Source organism: Callorhinchus milii, unplaced genomic scaffold (assembly GCF_018977255.1).
Source record: "Callorhinchus milii isolate IMCB2004 unplaced genomic scaffold, IMCB_Cmil_1.0 Scaffold3, whole genome shotgun sequence".
Taxonomy (NCBI): Eukaryota; Metazoa; Chordata; class Chondrichthyes; order Chimaeriformes; family Callorhinchidae; genus Callorhinchus; species Callorhinchus milii.
Genome location: NW_024704744.1, coordinates 51,601,175 through 51,618,697, shown reverse-complemented (window position 1 = coordinate 51,618,697; position 17,523 = coordinate 51,601,175). Strand labels below are relative to the sequence as shown.

The 17,523-nt window shown below is 40.2% G+C and overlaps 1 protein-coding gene across 1 annotated transcript in view; it reads right to left on the bottom strand.

Moving 5' to 3' along the window:
* The window catches only part of armc2 (armadillo repeat containing 2), a 48,560-nt gene that overhangs the window by 1,487 nt on the left and 29,550 nt on the right, over positions 1 to 17,523 (bottom strand). The window contains exons 11-17 of the mRNA XM_007892890.2: positions 13,990 to 14,135; positions 8,715 to 8,814; positions 7,895 to 8,225; positions 6,374 to 6,496; positions 5,512 to 5,628; positions 2,632 to 2,764; positions 732 to 892 (exon numbers count right to left, since the gene is read on the bottom strand). Of these exons, the coding sequence (XP_007891081.2) occupies positions 732 to 892; positions 2,632 to 2,764; positions 5,512 to 5,628; positions 6,374 to 6,496; positions 7,895 to 8,225; positions 8,715 to 8,814; positions 13,990 to 14,135 (1,111 nt within the window). The remainder of the gene's footprint in view (positions 1 to 731; positions 893 to 2,631; positions 2,765 to 5,511; positions 5,629 to 6,373; positions 6,497 to 7,894; positions 8,226 to 8,714; positions 8,815 to 13,989; positions 14,136 to 17,523) is intronic.

Below are 17,523 nucleotides of genomic sequence, written 5' to 3'. Positions count from 1 at the left end.
TCATTCATGGTTGTTTGTGGGACATTGCTGTGTGGAAATTTGTTGCTACATTTACCTACAAATGCACAATCACTACATTTTAGAGTAAATCTTGTGAAGTACTTAGGTGCTATATCAAACACAACAAATAATTACATTTGTATAGTGCCTTTCATGTAAGGAGGACATCCCAAACCCCTGGATAGTCAGGAATCTGCACCCGAGCTGGTGGTTGGGATCAGGACGGGGGGAGGGTAGGGTTAAAAGGATGACCAAAGGTACGGTTGAAGAGGAGGGACTTGAGATGAGTCTTGAAGGAGGCAAGGGAGGGGGCGAAGTGGAGTTGGAGTTCCAGAGGGTGGGGGCAGATAAGCTGAAGGTCTGCCCACCAATGGTGGATCAGGCAAGGCGGGGGATGTGAAGCAAGCTGGACCCCACTGAGTGGAGGGAGTGGACAGGTTGGTAGAGGCTTAGGAGGACAAGGATTATTATATGCCTGCTCTAGAGGGGTATGTTTTTTAAATGTTTGAACGAACACTGAATGTAGCTGGTCAGACTTCTTTCTGGCCCTCACTACTATTGCTCAATCTATTCAATAAAATGGATTCCAGGAAATGCTCATTCTGTTCTGATATCCAATCGACCCTGCAAACCAGGTGTATGTAAAAGAACCAGTCATCATACGCGACCAGGATATTGTCCTGAAATTTTTTTTCACAGAAGATGTGCCACACCTGAGCTTCATTTCATACCTAAATATGCAGAAAGGAGCTCTAGAAGTTCATTGGTCTCTTTCTCTCCAAAGCACAACACAGCACTAGTGATTTTTTCACTGTAGTTCCAAAGTGTTTTGCAGACCAGACTGGCAAGTTGCCAGTCTATGGGTCCAAAGTCTCTCAAGCAATCAATTAACCTGGAAGCAAACAGAAACGTTTTAACACATTAAAACAAATAAGATGTTTAATGAATTAGGCTAATAGTTACACTATCATAATACAAAATTACATTTGTATAATGCCTTTCCCATCGGGAGGATGTCCCAAAGGCACTGGAAAGTCAGGGATTGGGATCTGAGCAGGGTGTTGGGATCAGGGAGCGTGGAGGGTAGGAGGGTGGCTGAAGGTGCAGTTGAAGAGGAGAGTTTTGAGACCTGCTTTGAAGGAGGCAAGGGAGGGAGCAAGGAGAAGGCATTGGAATGGAGTTCCAAAGGGTGGGGACAAAAGGCCTAACTGCCAATGGTTCTCACCTCCTCCACCTACCTGACCTGCCCCTAAAACTCTCCGAACCCGTACCAACCTAGGCGTCAGGTTTGACCCCCAATTATCCTTCCTCCCCCACATCTGGTCCCTCACCAGCACCGTTTCCTTCCACCTCCGACGCATCATCCATCTCCGCAATATCTCACCCCCTTTGTTACCTCTCGGCTGGACTATTCATATGCCCTCCTCGCCGGTCTCCCCTCCACTACCATCCATAAAATCTAAATCATTCAAAACTCTGCCACCCACATTCTCACCTGCACGAATCTCCACTCCCCGATCACCCGTCCTTGCCAGACTGCACTGGCTGCCTATCCCAGAGAGGATCGATTTCAAGATCCTCACCCTTGTGTTCAAGTCCCTGCACTCCTCTGCACACTCCTACCTCTCTGACCTCCTCTCTCCTCACAACAGTGCCTGTTGCCTTTGCTCCACCGGGTCTGGCCTCCTCCTCGTCCCCCGAATCCTCCGGTCCTCCCTCTGTGGCCGTGCCTTCAGTCACTACGCCCCAAGCCTCTGGAACTCCCTTCCTCACTCCCTTCGCCTCACCCCCTCTCTTTCTACTTTCAGGTCTCGGCTAAAGACCTTTCTTTTCGACCGCGCCTTTGGTCATCTTCTTCCCCCTCCCCCTGGCTCGGCCCCGGGATCCGTTACTGTGAAGTGCTCTGAGACGCCGTCCGGCGTGGAGGGCGCTATATAAATCCAAGTTATTGTTATTGTTGGGCCGGGTGGGGGACATGAAGCAGACCCCAGCCTGCAGAGTGGAGGGGGCGGACAGGTTGATAGGAGTTAGCACGTCACAGAGGTAGGAGGGTCAAGCCCGTGGAGGGTCTTGAAGGCGAGGATGAGGATTTTGAACTCTATCCAGTGGGGGATGTGGTGCTGGGTGAGGGTGGGAGTGATGGGGTCACGGAGCCCGGTGCAGGAGAGAACAAAAGCTGCAGCGTTCGGGATAATCTGCAGCTTGTAGAGGGAAGAGTTGGGAAGGGTGATAAGTAGGGAGTTGGCGTAGTAGAGCCTAGATATGATGTGATATTAATATTAAGAAATAAAGTGAACAATTCATTTATTCAAGGTCCTCTATGGATAAAGAATCCTAAAATATGTAACCAAAGCAGTTTACTCTCAACACCTTCAATTAACAAATGCCTCATAAAGAGAAAGATCTACTATCTTAAAAGTCAACTCTACGATAAATCTTCTGTATAGAAAGTAGTTCACAGGCAAGAAACAAAACAATTACCAGTATTTTTCTGCTTTGTTCCTCAAACCAATTTGAATAATAAATTAAAAGTCCACTATCAAGGATGGCAGAAAACATCTGCAAGAAATCAGCTGTTTAGTAAGATTCTTAGTTAACCAGAACTCAAAATCAAGGCGTTTATATACTTACTTTTTAATCCCTCCATCCTGTTTCAATATGGTTCGTTTGCTTTTATCAACTGTAAGATTTATAAGAACTCCACAGGCGGAGAAACAGACATCCTGGTGCTTGGCGTCCAATAAGGTGATCATAAACCTGTCCACTGATTTACACACAATAAAGATCATTTTAGTAGAGGATTCTTCCTCCCCAACCTCCTTGAACCAAAATTATAAATCTCAATCAATTGAGGGAGTGAAGCAAAACACACCCTGCAGCAGAAAAGCACTAATTTTTAGATTGTGTGTTTTCTAGTTGAACAGATGGCTCTGCCTAAAATCTGTGTATTTTAATACCATACCAGTTTTCCAGCGGAATCTTGCTAACCACTGGCCTGGACTCAACTTGCGCAATTATGCACTGAAGTTGTTCTGTAGTCAGTGAGCCCTCAAACAGATGTACACACATACTTCTGCTTGTTGAGAATAAATTTGTCTTTCCCATCTGTAACTGAGACTATATTTATATTTCTCCTCAACAACAACAAAATTACATTTGTATAGCACCTTTCACGTCGAGAGGACATCCAAAGGCGCTGGACAGACAGAGTTACAGGCCCAAGCTGGGGGTAGGGGTTGGGTAGGGTGAAGGGCAGGGGGAAAGCAGGGAGATCAAAAGCACGGTAGAAGAGGCGTCTCTTGAGATGGGTCTTGAAGGTGGTGAGGGAGGGGTCGAGGCGGAGGGACTATGGGATGGAGTTTCAGAGGGTGGTGGCAGAGTGGTAGAAGGCCCGTTTGCCAATAGTGGGGCGAGCGAGCCGGGGACATGAAGCAGGCTGGAGCCCACTGAGCGGAGGGAGCGAGCAGGATGGTAGAGGTTTAGGAGGTTGCACAGGTAGGGGGGAGCAAGACCATGGAGGGCTTTGAAGGTGGGGACCAGGATCTTGAACTGTATCCTCTGTGTGATGGGAAGCCAATGGAGTTTGGTGAGGATGGGGGTGATAGGGTCACAGAGCCTAGTGCGGGAGAGGACATGGGCTGCAGAGTTCTGGATGATCGACAGCCTATGAAGGGAGGAGTTGGGGAGGCCGAAAAGCAGTGAGTTTGCATAGTTGAGCCTCGATGTATGAAAGCAATATACAGGGAGACCAAAAAGTCATGATACCATGGCTAATAAGTCTTAAAGAAATGATGATAGATGTTTTAATAGATAATAGGATAGATATGACAGTCTGGTTACCCTGTACATACCATGAAACCCTGAGTTTGACCGTGCAGGAACTATAGGAAAGAGATAATTCTATCAACTGTTTCCTTTTGTAAGAAATGTTTCTTTCTCTTGCTGTCGTAACAAGTTGCAACTTTACATTTGTTATTAAATTCCCGCTAGCATCAGTTTATATATTGACTACAGAAAGCCCTGCTCTACTGGTGACTGCCACGTATTTGTAACCACATTAGTATATTGCTTCAGGTATTTTTCCTCTGTTTACCCATCAGTAAGTAGGAATCCAGTTGTTTGTCGATTGGTAGATCACTTTTCCAGGGGGGTAATAAACCCTTCAAAAATGTAATAAAATTAAATAATAATAATTTGGTCACTCAATCCACGACTGTTAGTGGAGCATTGCTGTGTGCAATTGGCTGCCGAAACAAAATAGACAATCTCAACACTTTACTATATATTCTGTGAATTGCTTTAAGATGTCCTGAAGACGTGATAAGGCACTAAATCAAATGCAAGTATTATTATTATTATTATTAATACACAACCAGTACAGAATGCCACTCATTCTCTGTGTGCATTAGACGTGAAAAATACGTCTAAATATATTAGTGGCTTTGATTTTGAATTTTGTGTTCGGAAATCCAGTTAAATAGCTTGATTATTTATTGTGTTTCAAAACTATTGAAACGTGGGTCCTTTACATAATCTCTTAAAGAACTAGAGTACTTGCTGAGGTTTTCAAAAAGTTATATTCAAGTTTAAATTGTATTCTTAATACAATTGTATTGTAATTAAATGTGATCTAAGAACTCAATAAACACTACGACACTAGAGCATAAAAACAGCAAATCACAAGAGAGGTTCGGATGAAGAAGGCCCTTTGGCCCATTTGATCTAATCCGTCCAAATACCTACTCTGCCATCCACCCCTGATAACATCAAGCTGATTCTTAAATGTGTCCAGCATCCTGGCCTCATCCACCCTCCCAGTAACCTGATCCAGTCATTAATATCTGTTTGAAGTAATAATTCCTAGTGTCTGTTTGAAATTGCTTTTACAACACTGAATCTGTGACCTGTTTGTCTGCTACCTTGGTGTATCTGAAAGTATTGTTCTGATCTATTGATAGTACATAACATAGGTTTGATTGCAACATTTGTTCTATAGTGAGAAAGTAAATCATTTGTGACTTTTGCTCAAATCGTGACCTTGAATTGTATTCTCTTTGATGAGGATACGACTCGGTAACTGATGTGGTGGGCCCTTTAAAATGTTTAGAATATCTGACCTGATGTCAGTGTTAGTTGTGTGTCCTCTACCTCTTGCACCATAGAAATGATTTGCAAATTGTATATTGTACTCTCGAATCACTTTGGCTCTTCCTGAATTAAGCAAACTTCAAATACTCTACAAAGTGTTAACAGACTTCATTGTTTTTTATAAAAAAAACACATTTGGATTAAACTTTCACAATCTAACGCAGAGGGGCTATAATGAGCAATGTGGCAAATGAAATAACCATATTTATAGTTAAAAACATTGTTGAGAATGAGTAAATAAATCAAATAAATTAAACAGTAAATAAATCAAACAGAAATTGTTGTGATGTAAGTGGGAATGAACTTTTGCGAATAATTTACATTATTGCTATCTATATTGATTGTAGTGTACAAGCACATTACCATTCTTTTGTACAATAAAATCACGGATCTCCTTAGACCGGGAAATATTCCCAAAGACCCGGGCAGCCTCCAAGATCGCATCCATATTGTTACACAGCAAAAGCTTTTTCATCATCACTGCAGAACAATAAATACAGATTTGCTATAACAGAAAAAGTGCCATTATTTGGTTATTATATCAGGAGCACAAAAGTAAATTAAACAAGGTTTTTAGGCTTTAAGGCTAACCCTAGCCAAGCATTAGTTAATATTTCCAATAAATCCATCAGTGGCTGCAAACAATAGAAGCTATGATAAAAATCTGATAAAGAAACGTGATCTAATGGTGAACAAGCCTCACTTGAACAGATTAACTAGCAGTAATAATAGAAATAGGAAATAGAGCACAATGCTTTCTCTAATACTTAGATAGTGTGGCATGTTTGGAAATTCACTGAATGGGAATGATAAAAATGAATCTTTGCTCTACCATTTCTCAACGTATCGCACCAGATATCTCAGTAAATAGAGCAAAGAAATAGCTACAACAGTCTATGCAACAGTTATAAAATAGATTTCTCAGTGTTTCTATTGGTTTTCCCCCCTTTGTTATCCTGATCAACAATCCTCCAGATAAAATTGGTCATTCACATCCTGCCTGGGACATTGCCATGCCCAAATCGGCTGCCTCATTCGCTCCAAAATACACAAACACTACACTTTACCGTAAATTTTCTAAAACGTTGAAAGTCACAATATCAAATGTAAGGATTATTGCAATTATTATGCTGGCTGGCCTTATCAAGCATTGGGACAGACACACAAGGAAAGAGTGAAATATGGATCCTTTGGACAATGGCAGTTGAGAAAACAATCAGCTTACATTCAGCAATATGCAGTTGCTTGGCCCCGACAGCAGAATTCTTCACTTGATAGTAGGACAGGTTGTTAATGGTTGCTGCAGCATTGATCATCAGTTCTTCACATTCATCGACTGATGTGCATTCTAGTTCAATGAATAGAGAAAATAAGTCAAATGCGCTTTCGCAGACATTCAGATTCAGACAAGTTAATAGCAAGCAAACCAAGTCTCATCCCACTTGATATCAACTGAGTCAATGTCACTTATTCCAAATGAGGCTACTGGATGAATACTATATGGGCGTAAAGGGCTTTTACACGTCTAACCGCTCCGGGACCCTACCCTGCGTGAAGAGCACTATATAAATGCAAGTTGTTGTTGTTTAGTGGGGAAAGAGGAAGTCTTCTTGCATCTAAAGTGGGCTTTTTGTTAGTGAATGAGGAATAATATTTTAATGCTCTGCAGTGCCTTACATTGATTAGCGGTACAGTGGCTTAAATTAGTCAGCTGTAGAGTATAGGTAGGTTTTTCAGATGTAGCTGTTTAAATTCCAGCCCTATCCTAATAGGCACTTTGTGGTCCCTATTGCTAGGAGGATTCTGCCAATCCTCACTTCTGTTGTCCGAACCACTCAGGTACGCACACTTCAGATTGCCAAACAGAAACTGGAACAGGATACTCTTAAGCATAGCAGTGGATCAGCATGTGTGCCAAACTCCGACCTGACTAAAACAAGTTATGTCCTGATGGCCCAAATGATATGGGAATTATTTAAAAAGAAAGAAAATTACAACTTCTAGAGGGGCAAAAATAGAAGCAACTGAAAAAATAGTTTTTTTTTGTATTTTCTTTGTTAAATGACTAACAAATGGTTTATAATACACACAGCAACGCTCTCTCTGAAAACCAGTCCCCCCAGTCAACTGCCACAACTGTACTAGCAGATTCATTGTACCCCTAGTTTATTGTGCTATTATTGCAGAACAACCCCTCTATTGATTAAATTACATGGAACTGCAAAGAAACACTTAGTGACTAAAATGGTGCTGGCTAGTGAAAATAAAGAAAGATACCAAGTCAGACAAACTCCAAGGGAAAGCTCAGAAATTGCAACAAAAGCTAAAATGTATACGTTATAAAAATTAACAATGCTGTATTCAAAGCTGGATCAAACTCAAGGGTTCACGTGACTATAAGCCATTCAAGTAAACACATTCCAAATCTTTTCAGCGTGTTACAACCTTGTAATGCATGAGCAGCCATTGTTCATTCTCCTTGTAACATACGATAATTTGGAACAGAAGCTCAGTGTTTAAGAGTAACTCATTAGAGACTATGTTCTTTCTACTGTATAACAAACCATCTCACTTTCACAAGAGGGAATGGGTGCACCAGAATTAATCCCACAATGTTATTTTGAAGAAGTATTTAAAGTATAACATAACCACACATTGTTTTTTTTTACAAATAGTGCATTATGTCCATAATGTGAATGAACTGTGAATTTAATCCAGTTAGAAGCATAGTGCATACTGTACTAACCTAATACTTTAATAAGCAGATCCATGCAGTCTTGGTTTAAAGCCAGTGCAGAGCCTATTTCAGTGTGTATGGATAAATTAGCAATTACTCTCATCAGCTTTATTAAGACATCACCGACTTCAGAGGGCTTCTGGTTCTTGCATTCATCCATTTCACGTTTCCTCTGCATTTTCTGTAAGGTGCTTTTTGCTTTAATATCTAGCTCGTGATATATTTGAAACACAGACAACAAAGTGTCCACACTGTGTTCCAGCTTGTAAAATTCCTCTCTTGCTACATTGTTCTTTGCAGTCATGTTTCCCAAAGTAAAAACAACACGAACAACTATATCCTAAGAATGGAGAAAAAAAATATTGTGGAACTGTGAACTTTGATTGCATTAAAGCATTTTCAAATTTGACAAACAATTCTTTGAAAAATATCTTAAATGAAACCGTAGACGTCTACATGACGCAGCAGAAGCTATATCAAGTGTAAAGATTATTACTTTATTATTATTATAGATTTCTATGAGTAGAAAAGATGGCAGCAGAATATTCTTGGGGTTTCAGCGATATGCTGAATTACATAATGGCTCTTTTTTCAAAAATCCATTCAGAATGAACTTCATCTTTTCAATTTGTAATCACTTGCTTACATGGCGTCATAGAATGCATCAGCACAGAAAAGGCCTTTGTTTGTAACAACATGAAATTCCTGGTCTGGCAGTTCAATGGCAGGCAGGAGACCATTTTTGAACAAAGACTTTAAAATTACTACAATCTAATAACAGGCATTTTAAAATGTAATTTTTTTTCTAGTATTTTCAGGTAAAACTGACCTGCTTCTTTCGGTGCCTCTGAAGAATAACCAAAAATAACTGGTAACAGCTGGAGCATTCAGACAATGCACAGCAGCAGTCATTGTAAACTGACAGCTTGCTGTAAATCAGAGAAAAATAAAGTGAATTATTTAGATGCTAACATCAATGAGTTTCTCACATCCACTTTCTGTAATACTCTACACATACAATAGATCTTTTCGGAGTGAAAGACCCTAATTGATAGTAAAAGTCTACGAGGCTGTTCATAGAAGATCTAACAGAAAAGTTAGAATAATCTAAATAATTTAGAAATAAAATACGTGTATCCTTTGGTAGAGTAGCAGTGAGAGAGAAAATGAGGAAAATTAAAAAGTTGAATTGTATAAAGAACAAGTTCTTGAAAGGTTTGATCTTTTGTCTAAACAACCTTTGTTATGACAACAACAAACTCTTAACAACGCCTCAATGCTTATTCCTCATTAGTCAGAAACAAAATAAAAGCAACTGGACTTACCAGAACCAAACCTCTTAAAGTTACAACCATATGGGGACATACAGTTGTTCAGTAAATTGCTAAATAGCTGATGTAAGTTAATTATTACTTTAAATCTACCGAGGAAAAACAAAAATAGCGCAGGCAACAGTTAAAACAAAAATTAAACCATCACCAATTATTTCCAGTAATGCAGTGACTCACATCTTGTCTCACTGCACCTAATTTATTTTTGACTCAAATGGTTCAAGTGAAGAGGCCTACAGCAGAATTATGGGGGAAAGTATTTTGTACCTTTTTAAATGAGGTAAGAGCACATTACTTTAAAATAAAATCACCCTTACCGGATCGTAGTTCTCCTAATTTCCACAGCATTATTAAATTCCATAATCTTATCAGAAACTGTGAAACTAGCTGAAATTTTAAAGATTTAATTGCTGAGCCCCTCATAAATTCCCATATTTATAATGATTTAATTTATGCTTAATTTGGAAGCCAACTTTCTGTGGGTCTTAAAAAGAACCAGCTTTGAAATCAAGACTGAATTTCAGAATTTTGCCCAATTTTGTACAATCTTACATTTTGAGACAAAATGGTTTTGCAGATTAAGGCTGGGTGGATTTTCAGGTTTCTTGTGAAAGTAATAATAATCCTTAGAACATAAGAACATAAGAATTAGGAGCAGGAGTAGGCCATTCGGCCCCTCTAGCCTGCCCTGCCATTTATTAAGATCATGGCTGATCTATTCTAACTCCACCTACCCGCCTTATTCCCATATCCCTTAATCCCTTTATCTACAAGAAATCTATCAATCTCAGTCTTGAATATGTTCAAGGACTGAGCATCTACAGCCCTTTGGGGTAGAGAATTCCATAAATTCACTACCCTCTGAGTGAAGAAGTTTTTCCTTAACTCAGTGCGAAAGGGCTTACCCCTAATTTTACGACTGTGACCCCTGGTTATAGTTTCTCCAAACAGGGAAAAAAGTCTCCCACTATCTATTCTATCGTGCCCCTTAATAATCTTATAGGTTTCCATAAGATCACCTCTCATTCTTCTATATTTTAAAGAATATAGGCTTAAATTGCTCAACTTATCCTCATAATTCATCCCCCTCATCCCTGGTACCAACCAAGTGAATCTACGTTGTACCCCCTCCAAAGCGAGTACATCCTTTCTTAAATAAGAAGACCAAAACTGCACACAATACTCTAGGTGCGGTCTCACCAGGGCCCTATACAGTTGCAGTAAGACTTCCCTACTCTTATATTCTAACCCTTTTGTAACAAATGCCAACATACCGTTAGCCTGCCTCAAAAAAATCTAAAAGATTTGTTAAGCATGACTTCCCTTTTGTAAAGCCATGTTGACTCTGTCTAATCATATTGTGATCCTCTAAGTATCCCACTACGACATCCTTAATTAAGGATTCTAGAATTTTTCCTACCACCGATGTCAGACAGATGGTCTATAGTTCCCCATCGCTTCTCTCCCATCCTTCTTAAATAGTGGTGTGACGTTTGCGATCTTCCAATCAATGGAAACTGTTCCAGACTCCAAAGAATTTTGGAAGATCAAACACAAGGCCTCCACTGTCTCATGAGCTACCTCTTTTAAAACCCTAGGATACAAACCATCAGGTCCAGGGGACTTGTCACTTTTTAATGCCAACAATTTCTCTAGCGCGAATTCTTTGCGAATGTAAATTTCCCTAAGTTGCTCCCTATCATTAGCTCCTTGGTTCATCTCTATTTCTGGTAAACATCTTGTGTCTTCTAACGTGAAGACAGAAGCAAAGTATTTACTTAGGGATTCTGCCATATCCTTATCCCCCATTATAATTCCTCCTGTCTCTGCCTGTAATGGAGTCCTGTAGCTCAGTGGTTAGAGCACTCGCTTTGCAAGCGAGAGACCTGAGTTCAATTCCAGGCAGAGGGCGAAACCTTGGAGTTTCCTTACTCCACACGGAGCCTAATAATAATCCCTCCAAAACCAAAAACAATAATAAATTGGTTCTTTTCAATCTACGACTGTTTGTGGGACATTGCTGTGCGCAATTGGCTGCCGCGTTCGCCCACAAATATACAGTCAATTCACTTTACAGTGTGTTCTGTGAAGCGCTTTGGGACGTCCTCCCGACGTGAAAAGCGCTATATCAAATGCAAGGATTATTATTATTATTATTATTATTATAATGGACCCACACTTACTTTTGCTAGCCTATTCCTCTTATTGTATTTATAAAAACTCTTACAATCTGTCGTAATGATCCTAGCTTGCCCTCATAATCCATTTTCTCACTCTTAATGAGCTTTTTGGTTTTCCTTTTTTGGTCCCTAAAACACTCCCAGTCCTCAGGTTTGCTACTCTTTTTGGCAGTTTTATAGGTCTTTGTTTTTAGTTTTATACTTTCTCTAACTGCTCTAGTTAGCTTCGGATGAACTGTTTTCCCTGTGGTACTCTTATTCCTCAAGGGAATATGTGACCGCTGAGAATTATGCACTACATCTTTAAACGTTTGCCACTGTTGGTCTATTGTCATATCCATTAATCTAATTCCCCGGTCTATTTTAGCTAATTCATCGCTCATACCTGCAAAGTTAGCTTTATTTAAATTTAAGACTCTTGCTTCGGATTTGACTACATCGCTCTCTAACTTAATACTAAATTCTACCATGTTATGATCACTCTGCCCTAGAGCCTTAATATCTATATTACCGACTAGCCCTGTTTCGTTACGCCTGTCCCTAGTTGGTTCCTCAGCTACTGCTCCAGAAAGCTATCTCTTATACATTCTATAAACTCCTCCTCTACCCTACTTTTGCCGATTTGGTTTTCCCAATCTATGTGAAGATTGAAATCACCCACTATTACTGTATTACCTTTGCTACTTGCTTCTCTAATTTCTTGATTAATACCCTGCGCTATGCTGTGATCACTGTTTGGGGGTCTATAAACTACTCCCACTAATGTTTTCTGCTCCTTATTATTTCGTAATTCTACCCATACCGTCTCTACATCTTGGTTATCTGATTTGAAATCCTTCCTCTCTTCTGTTTTTATTCCACCCTTTATTAACAAGGCTACCCCCCCACCTCGTTTTCCACATTGTCTATCCTTCCTATAAGCTGAAAACCCTGGAATATTTAACTCTCACCCTGGATCTCCATGTAACCATGTCTCAGTAATGGCTACTAGATCTATCTGTGCCTTTAATTCATCTATCTGATTCCGAATGCTTCGTGCATTCAGATATAACAATTTTAATTTCCTACCATTTCCCCTACTGTCTGATGCCCTATCTTCTTTACTGAGCTTCTTACCCCTCTTTGACCTATTCTGTTTATCTCCCTCGCTATTCTGTTCTGCCACCTTTAGTTTTTTTAATATTGCTGGCTTGCGATTATTTCTAGTTGTATCCCCCCCACCCACTTTACTAGTTTAAAGCTTTATTTACCTCCCTATGTATTCGGTTTACTAGGACATTTGTCCCAGCCTGATTTAAGTGGAGCCCATCTTTTTGAAATAGACCCCTTTTCCCCCAATACTGGTGCCAGTGGCCCATAAAATGAAACCTTGTATTTGGTATAGCATCTTATCACGTCATTGAGGCACCTCAATGCGCTTCATAGGATATACTTTAAGTGGATTGACTGTATTTTGTGGGCAAAACGCCCATCATGATATGAATATAGACAGTACTGCATGTGCTGGATGCTACACTTTGGGCTGACTACAATCAGACTTTCTAATTTAGACCTTGAAAAAGCTGGACACAATTTTTTTGATTTGCTAAAGTAATATCAGTTTCCCTTTTATAAGAGGATGACATGACACATGCTTTATACTCCCCACTTCTAATCTTATCTATAGTACTATTTAGTATTACTATTTAATTTTTAGCATTGTTGAATTATGTTAGTTGTTTCCTTTCTGCTTCACAAAGAAAAACTGTAAAGTAGCACTAAATAATTGATCTTGAAATCTGTAAAGGAAGAGGTTTAAAGAATGGTCATTTCAAACATATCTATTTTTGCATTTAACTGAAGAAGGAAAAACAGAAAAATACCAAGTTGAATGTAAATTTTGGTTACTCCAGTACATGTGCAGAAAGTATCATTGGGACAGATTTAAACTCTCACAGTACACAGTGCTCAGCAACCCCCTTTCTGAAATTATACAAATTTAACATTACAACATGCATTTTTGTAAAAGCTCACATTATGCTAAAAATGTATTTATAATATTTTGTATTTTTCTTTTCCTCTGCTCAAATCTTCCCATGCCACACCGTCAGCTTGTTCCCTGGCCAAAATGATTAGATGTAAACCAGCTACCATGCTTTCATCAATGCTGTTTCATAGATGCCCAGTGACAGTCCATAAGAATGACTGGTGATTTAGACACTGGAGTGTCTGGTCTCCCTGCAGCAGCATGCTTGAGATTACAAACCTTTGGGAATTTGAAAACTATCATTCTCTTTTACAGAAAAGTACTTCATTTGGAGGCTAGAATTAAGTTTCTATACTTTAAACAAGGCCCTTAGTAAATTAAATACTATTAAATTGATTCAAGTATCAATTCAGATCCAGTTGAAATATGATTCAGGCTTACGAATGTTCCTCAAACGTTTTTTTTTAAATGTTTGTACTCAGAATAAAATATGTTGTTACTAATGTAGACAACAGTTAGCTCTGTTTTCCTTGGACTATAAAGGAAAACTGAAGAAAATGGAACCGAATATTTCATGCTTCAGTTTGATTATTTGAAGATTTTTGCCAGTTGCTCGTTTCCTTTTACCTGAATATTCTGGCTACATTTGTACAGACATCTTTGTCATTTATGTGTTGTTCCAGTACCACACATAATTCCAGCAAAGCTCCAGTGCTCAAGAATCTGGATCGAGACTGAGGTAGATCTGCCAAGTTCCGCAGGGTAGCAGTGACCTTCAAGAAAGAAAATGCAAACCATTCAAAAAATGATGATTATTTCCTAAATTGTCAAGCTGCAAAAAATACCATACTTTCAAATTTAAATTTTTGTAAATTTTTTTAAATGGTACATTTTCAGTAGACTATTTAAAAAAACTATGCTGTAAAATATGCTATTAATAAGTATATAATGCATTTATGCAGCGCATTTAAATACATCTGTGTAATGCATTTATATGCATTTAATGTATGTTATGCAATACATTTTCTTTAAACATGGCATATTTAATGAATGAAATATGCTTTTATATAGAGCCTTATACAGACTAAAACTCTGCTGTAACCATTTTTAAAAAAAATAGTATTTGTTTTCATGTCAATGATCTCTATCCTTTTTATAATTTATACTGATTAATCATACCTTATAATTCTCTTCCAAAAAAAAGAACAATCTCTAGGAGATAGGCTACAGCATACCACAAAACTATTGAGGAAATTTAAACTTTGGCAACCCTTAAAAATAAATTAAAGGCAATTTTTCAAGAACACAAAAGTAAGATGCTAAGGAACCTACCAAACTAGTATGCCAATACAACATCTCAGTTCCAGTAGCCTGCGATCCAGAAAGTAATTTAGCTCCATAGTAAACCGATCAACTTGGAGCTCTCTTGATCAATAGAAATGAAGTGATTTTCTCAATGTTTAGCATAAGGTCAGAGTATTAGTACTCGCCCTTTGCAAACCATCCAATTCTCATTTCTCATTTCAAATATGCATATTTGAATATTTGCCTCCTACGTAAAGTCTAACCACAACTAAACTTGAGCTGACTGCCCCTAATGGGTGTACTTCACTCACTTTTAGTGATGCCATCAGCTTCAGTGCTCCATGTTAGTGTGAGCAACTGTAAACAAGTAACTTGTCACACAGAACCTTGTGTTAGGTGATCAAGAAGCAACACCTTCAGTAGGCACCACAAGCTTCATTGCCCAGATTAACCCTCTCTCTCAACTGCAGGAGTAATTACTCAGACACTTTCCGGTTGTTACACCAGTTTCCTTGTGTAACATTAAAATGCTATTTAAAGCAAAAGACTATAATGAGATATTGCATCTTTATAGTAGCTTATATGGCATATTGTCCCAAAGTGCTTTATGCTGTTTTGTCCACAAAATACAGTCAATCCACTTTACAATATATCCTCTGAAGAGCTTTGAGATGTCTCAATAATGTGATAAGGTGCTATAGCAAATGCAGGATTATTATTACACTGGTTATGGCAACAGTGACTGTTTTTGTTGGCAAATATGTTGCCATCTTGTGAAACATCTACAAGATGAATGAATAATCAAGTCTCGAGGATTGTGTGCGAGAACATTGGGAGAATCCCCTTTTCTTTTCATATACAGAACATTGCTGATATAACAGTGTTTGGGGTTCATACAATTAACAACGACAACTTGTATTTATACAGTGCCCTCCATACCAGGCGGTGTCCCAGAGCGCTTAACAATGGTGGAGCCCGATGCCGAGCCGGGGAGAGCCAACTTGACACCTTGTGGGTGCCAAAAGAGTGTGTGCGTGAGAGTGTTTGTGCGAGAGAATGCATGAGAGTATTCACGAGAGTGTGTGCGCGAGAGACTGTGTGAGAATGTGTGCATGAGAGTGTGTGCTGAACAGAGACTGTGTGAGAGTGTGCGTGTAAGAGTGCCCGCATGACAGTGCACGCAAGAGAATGTGAGCTCTTGTACGCTGAACAGAAAAAGACTGCGCGAGAGTGTGCACATATGCGAACGTGTGCGCGTAGGAGATTGCTTGCATGAGAGAGTGCACGTGAGAAATTGCGCGTTACAAACCGTGCGCCGAAGAGACTGCGCGAGACAAATAGTGCCCCAAGGAGAGACTGCGCAACAGTATGCACGCAAGAGAATGTGCGTGCAAGAGAGAAAATGCACAAATGAGTCATTGCGTGAGAGTGTGCGCATGAGAGTTTTGTGTGCAAGAGAATGCGCACAAGAGAGTGAGCGTGCAAGACAGTGTGCACACAAGACAGTGTTCGTGACCCAGTGCGTATGATAAGAGTGCACGCAAGAGAATGTGAGTTTGAGAGTGTGTACGCCGAAGAGGAGTGTTGTGCATGCAGGAGTGTGTGCGCCCGAGTGAGCGTTCGAGTGAGGGTGCACACAAGAGTGTGCGCATGAGAGAGTGTGAGCTCGAAAAAGCGTGTGCAGAAGAGAGAAAGTCTGCGAGAGAGGGTGCGCTAAAGAAGGAGAGACTGGGTGAGAGAGTGTGTGCGAGAGATTGTGTGCGACATAGTGTGCTGAAGAGAGAGTGTACGTGAGAGAGCGTGAGCTCGAGAGAGAGTACGCCGAAGGGACAAAGACTGCACAAGAGATTTTTTGCGAGAGAGTGTGCTCGAGACACTCGAAAGAGTGTACCCCGAATAGAGAAAGACTGCGCGAGAGTGTGCTTGCAAGAGTCTGTGCATTAGAGGGTTCACGTGAGAGATTATGCGCGATAGAGTGCGCGCAAGAGAGAGAATACGTGAAAGTGTGCATGTGAGAGAGTGTGAGCTCGAGAGAGAGTACGCTGAAGATAGAAATACTGCATGAGAGAATGTTCGCAAGAGACAGTGTGCGAAAGAGAGAGACTGCGCGAGAGCGTGCATGCAAAAGTTTATGCAGAGGTTTTGAAGTCCTGTAGCTCAGTGGTTAGAGCACTCGCTTTGCAAGCGAGAGACCTGAATTCAATTCCAGGCACAGGGCGAAACCTTGGGCAAGTTTCCTTACTCCACACAGAGCCTAATAATAATCCCTCCAAAAACGAAACAATAATAAATTGGTCATTTTCAATCTACGACTGTTTGTGGGACATTGCTGTGCGCAATTGGCTGCCGCGTTCGCCCACAAATATACCGTCAATTCACTTTACAGTGTGTTCTGTGAAGCGCTTTGGGACTTCCTCCCGACGAGAAAAGCGCTATATCAAATGCAAGGATTATTATTATTATTATTACTGATATAAACAGTCAGTGAAAAAAATGATTGTTTCTCTAATTCTGAGAGTAACGCCACTGCTGACGTTATTTCCGTTTCACTGCGTAGCCTGGCTGGCTTCCAGCGTGCAGCGTGTGTGCAGCAAGCAGGAAGCCAGCAGAACAGCCTTAACTGCTATCAAAAATGTTTCTAGCACTAAAACCACTTACGAGAGCGGTCAAGGCCGACCAGCTGGCTTCCTGCAATGCTGTGCACAGGAAGCTGGCCACTCTGCGCAGGAGGCCAAAATTGGTAACAGAGTCCAGTTGACAACTATGTTATAAGTGGACATGTGCTCTAGAATGGCGTTTCAGAGCGCTTCACAGTAATGGATCCCAGGACCGAGCCAGGGGTAGGAAGGTGATCAA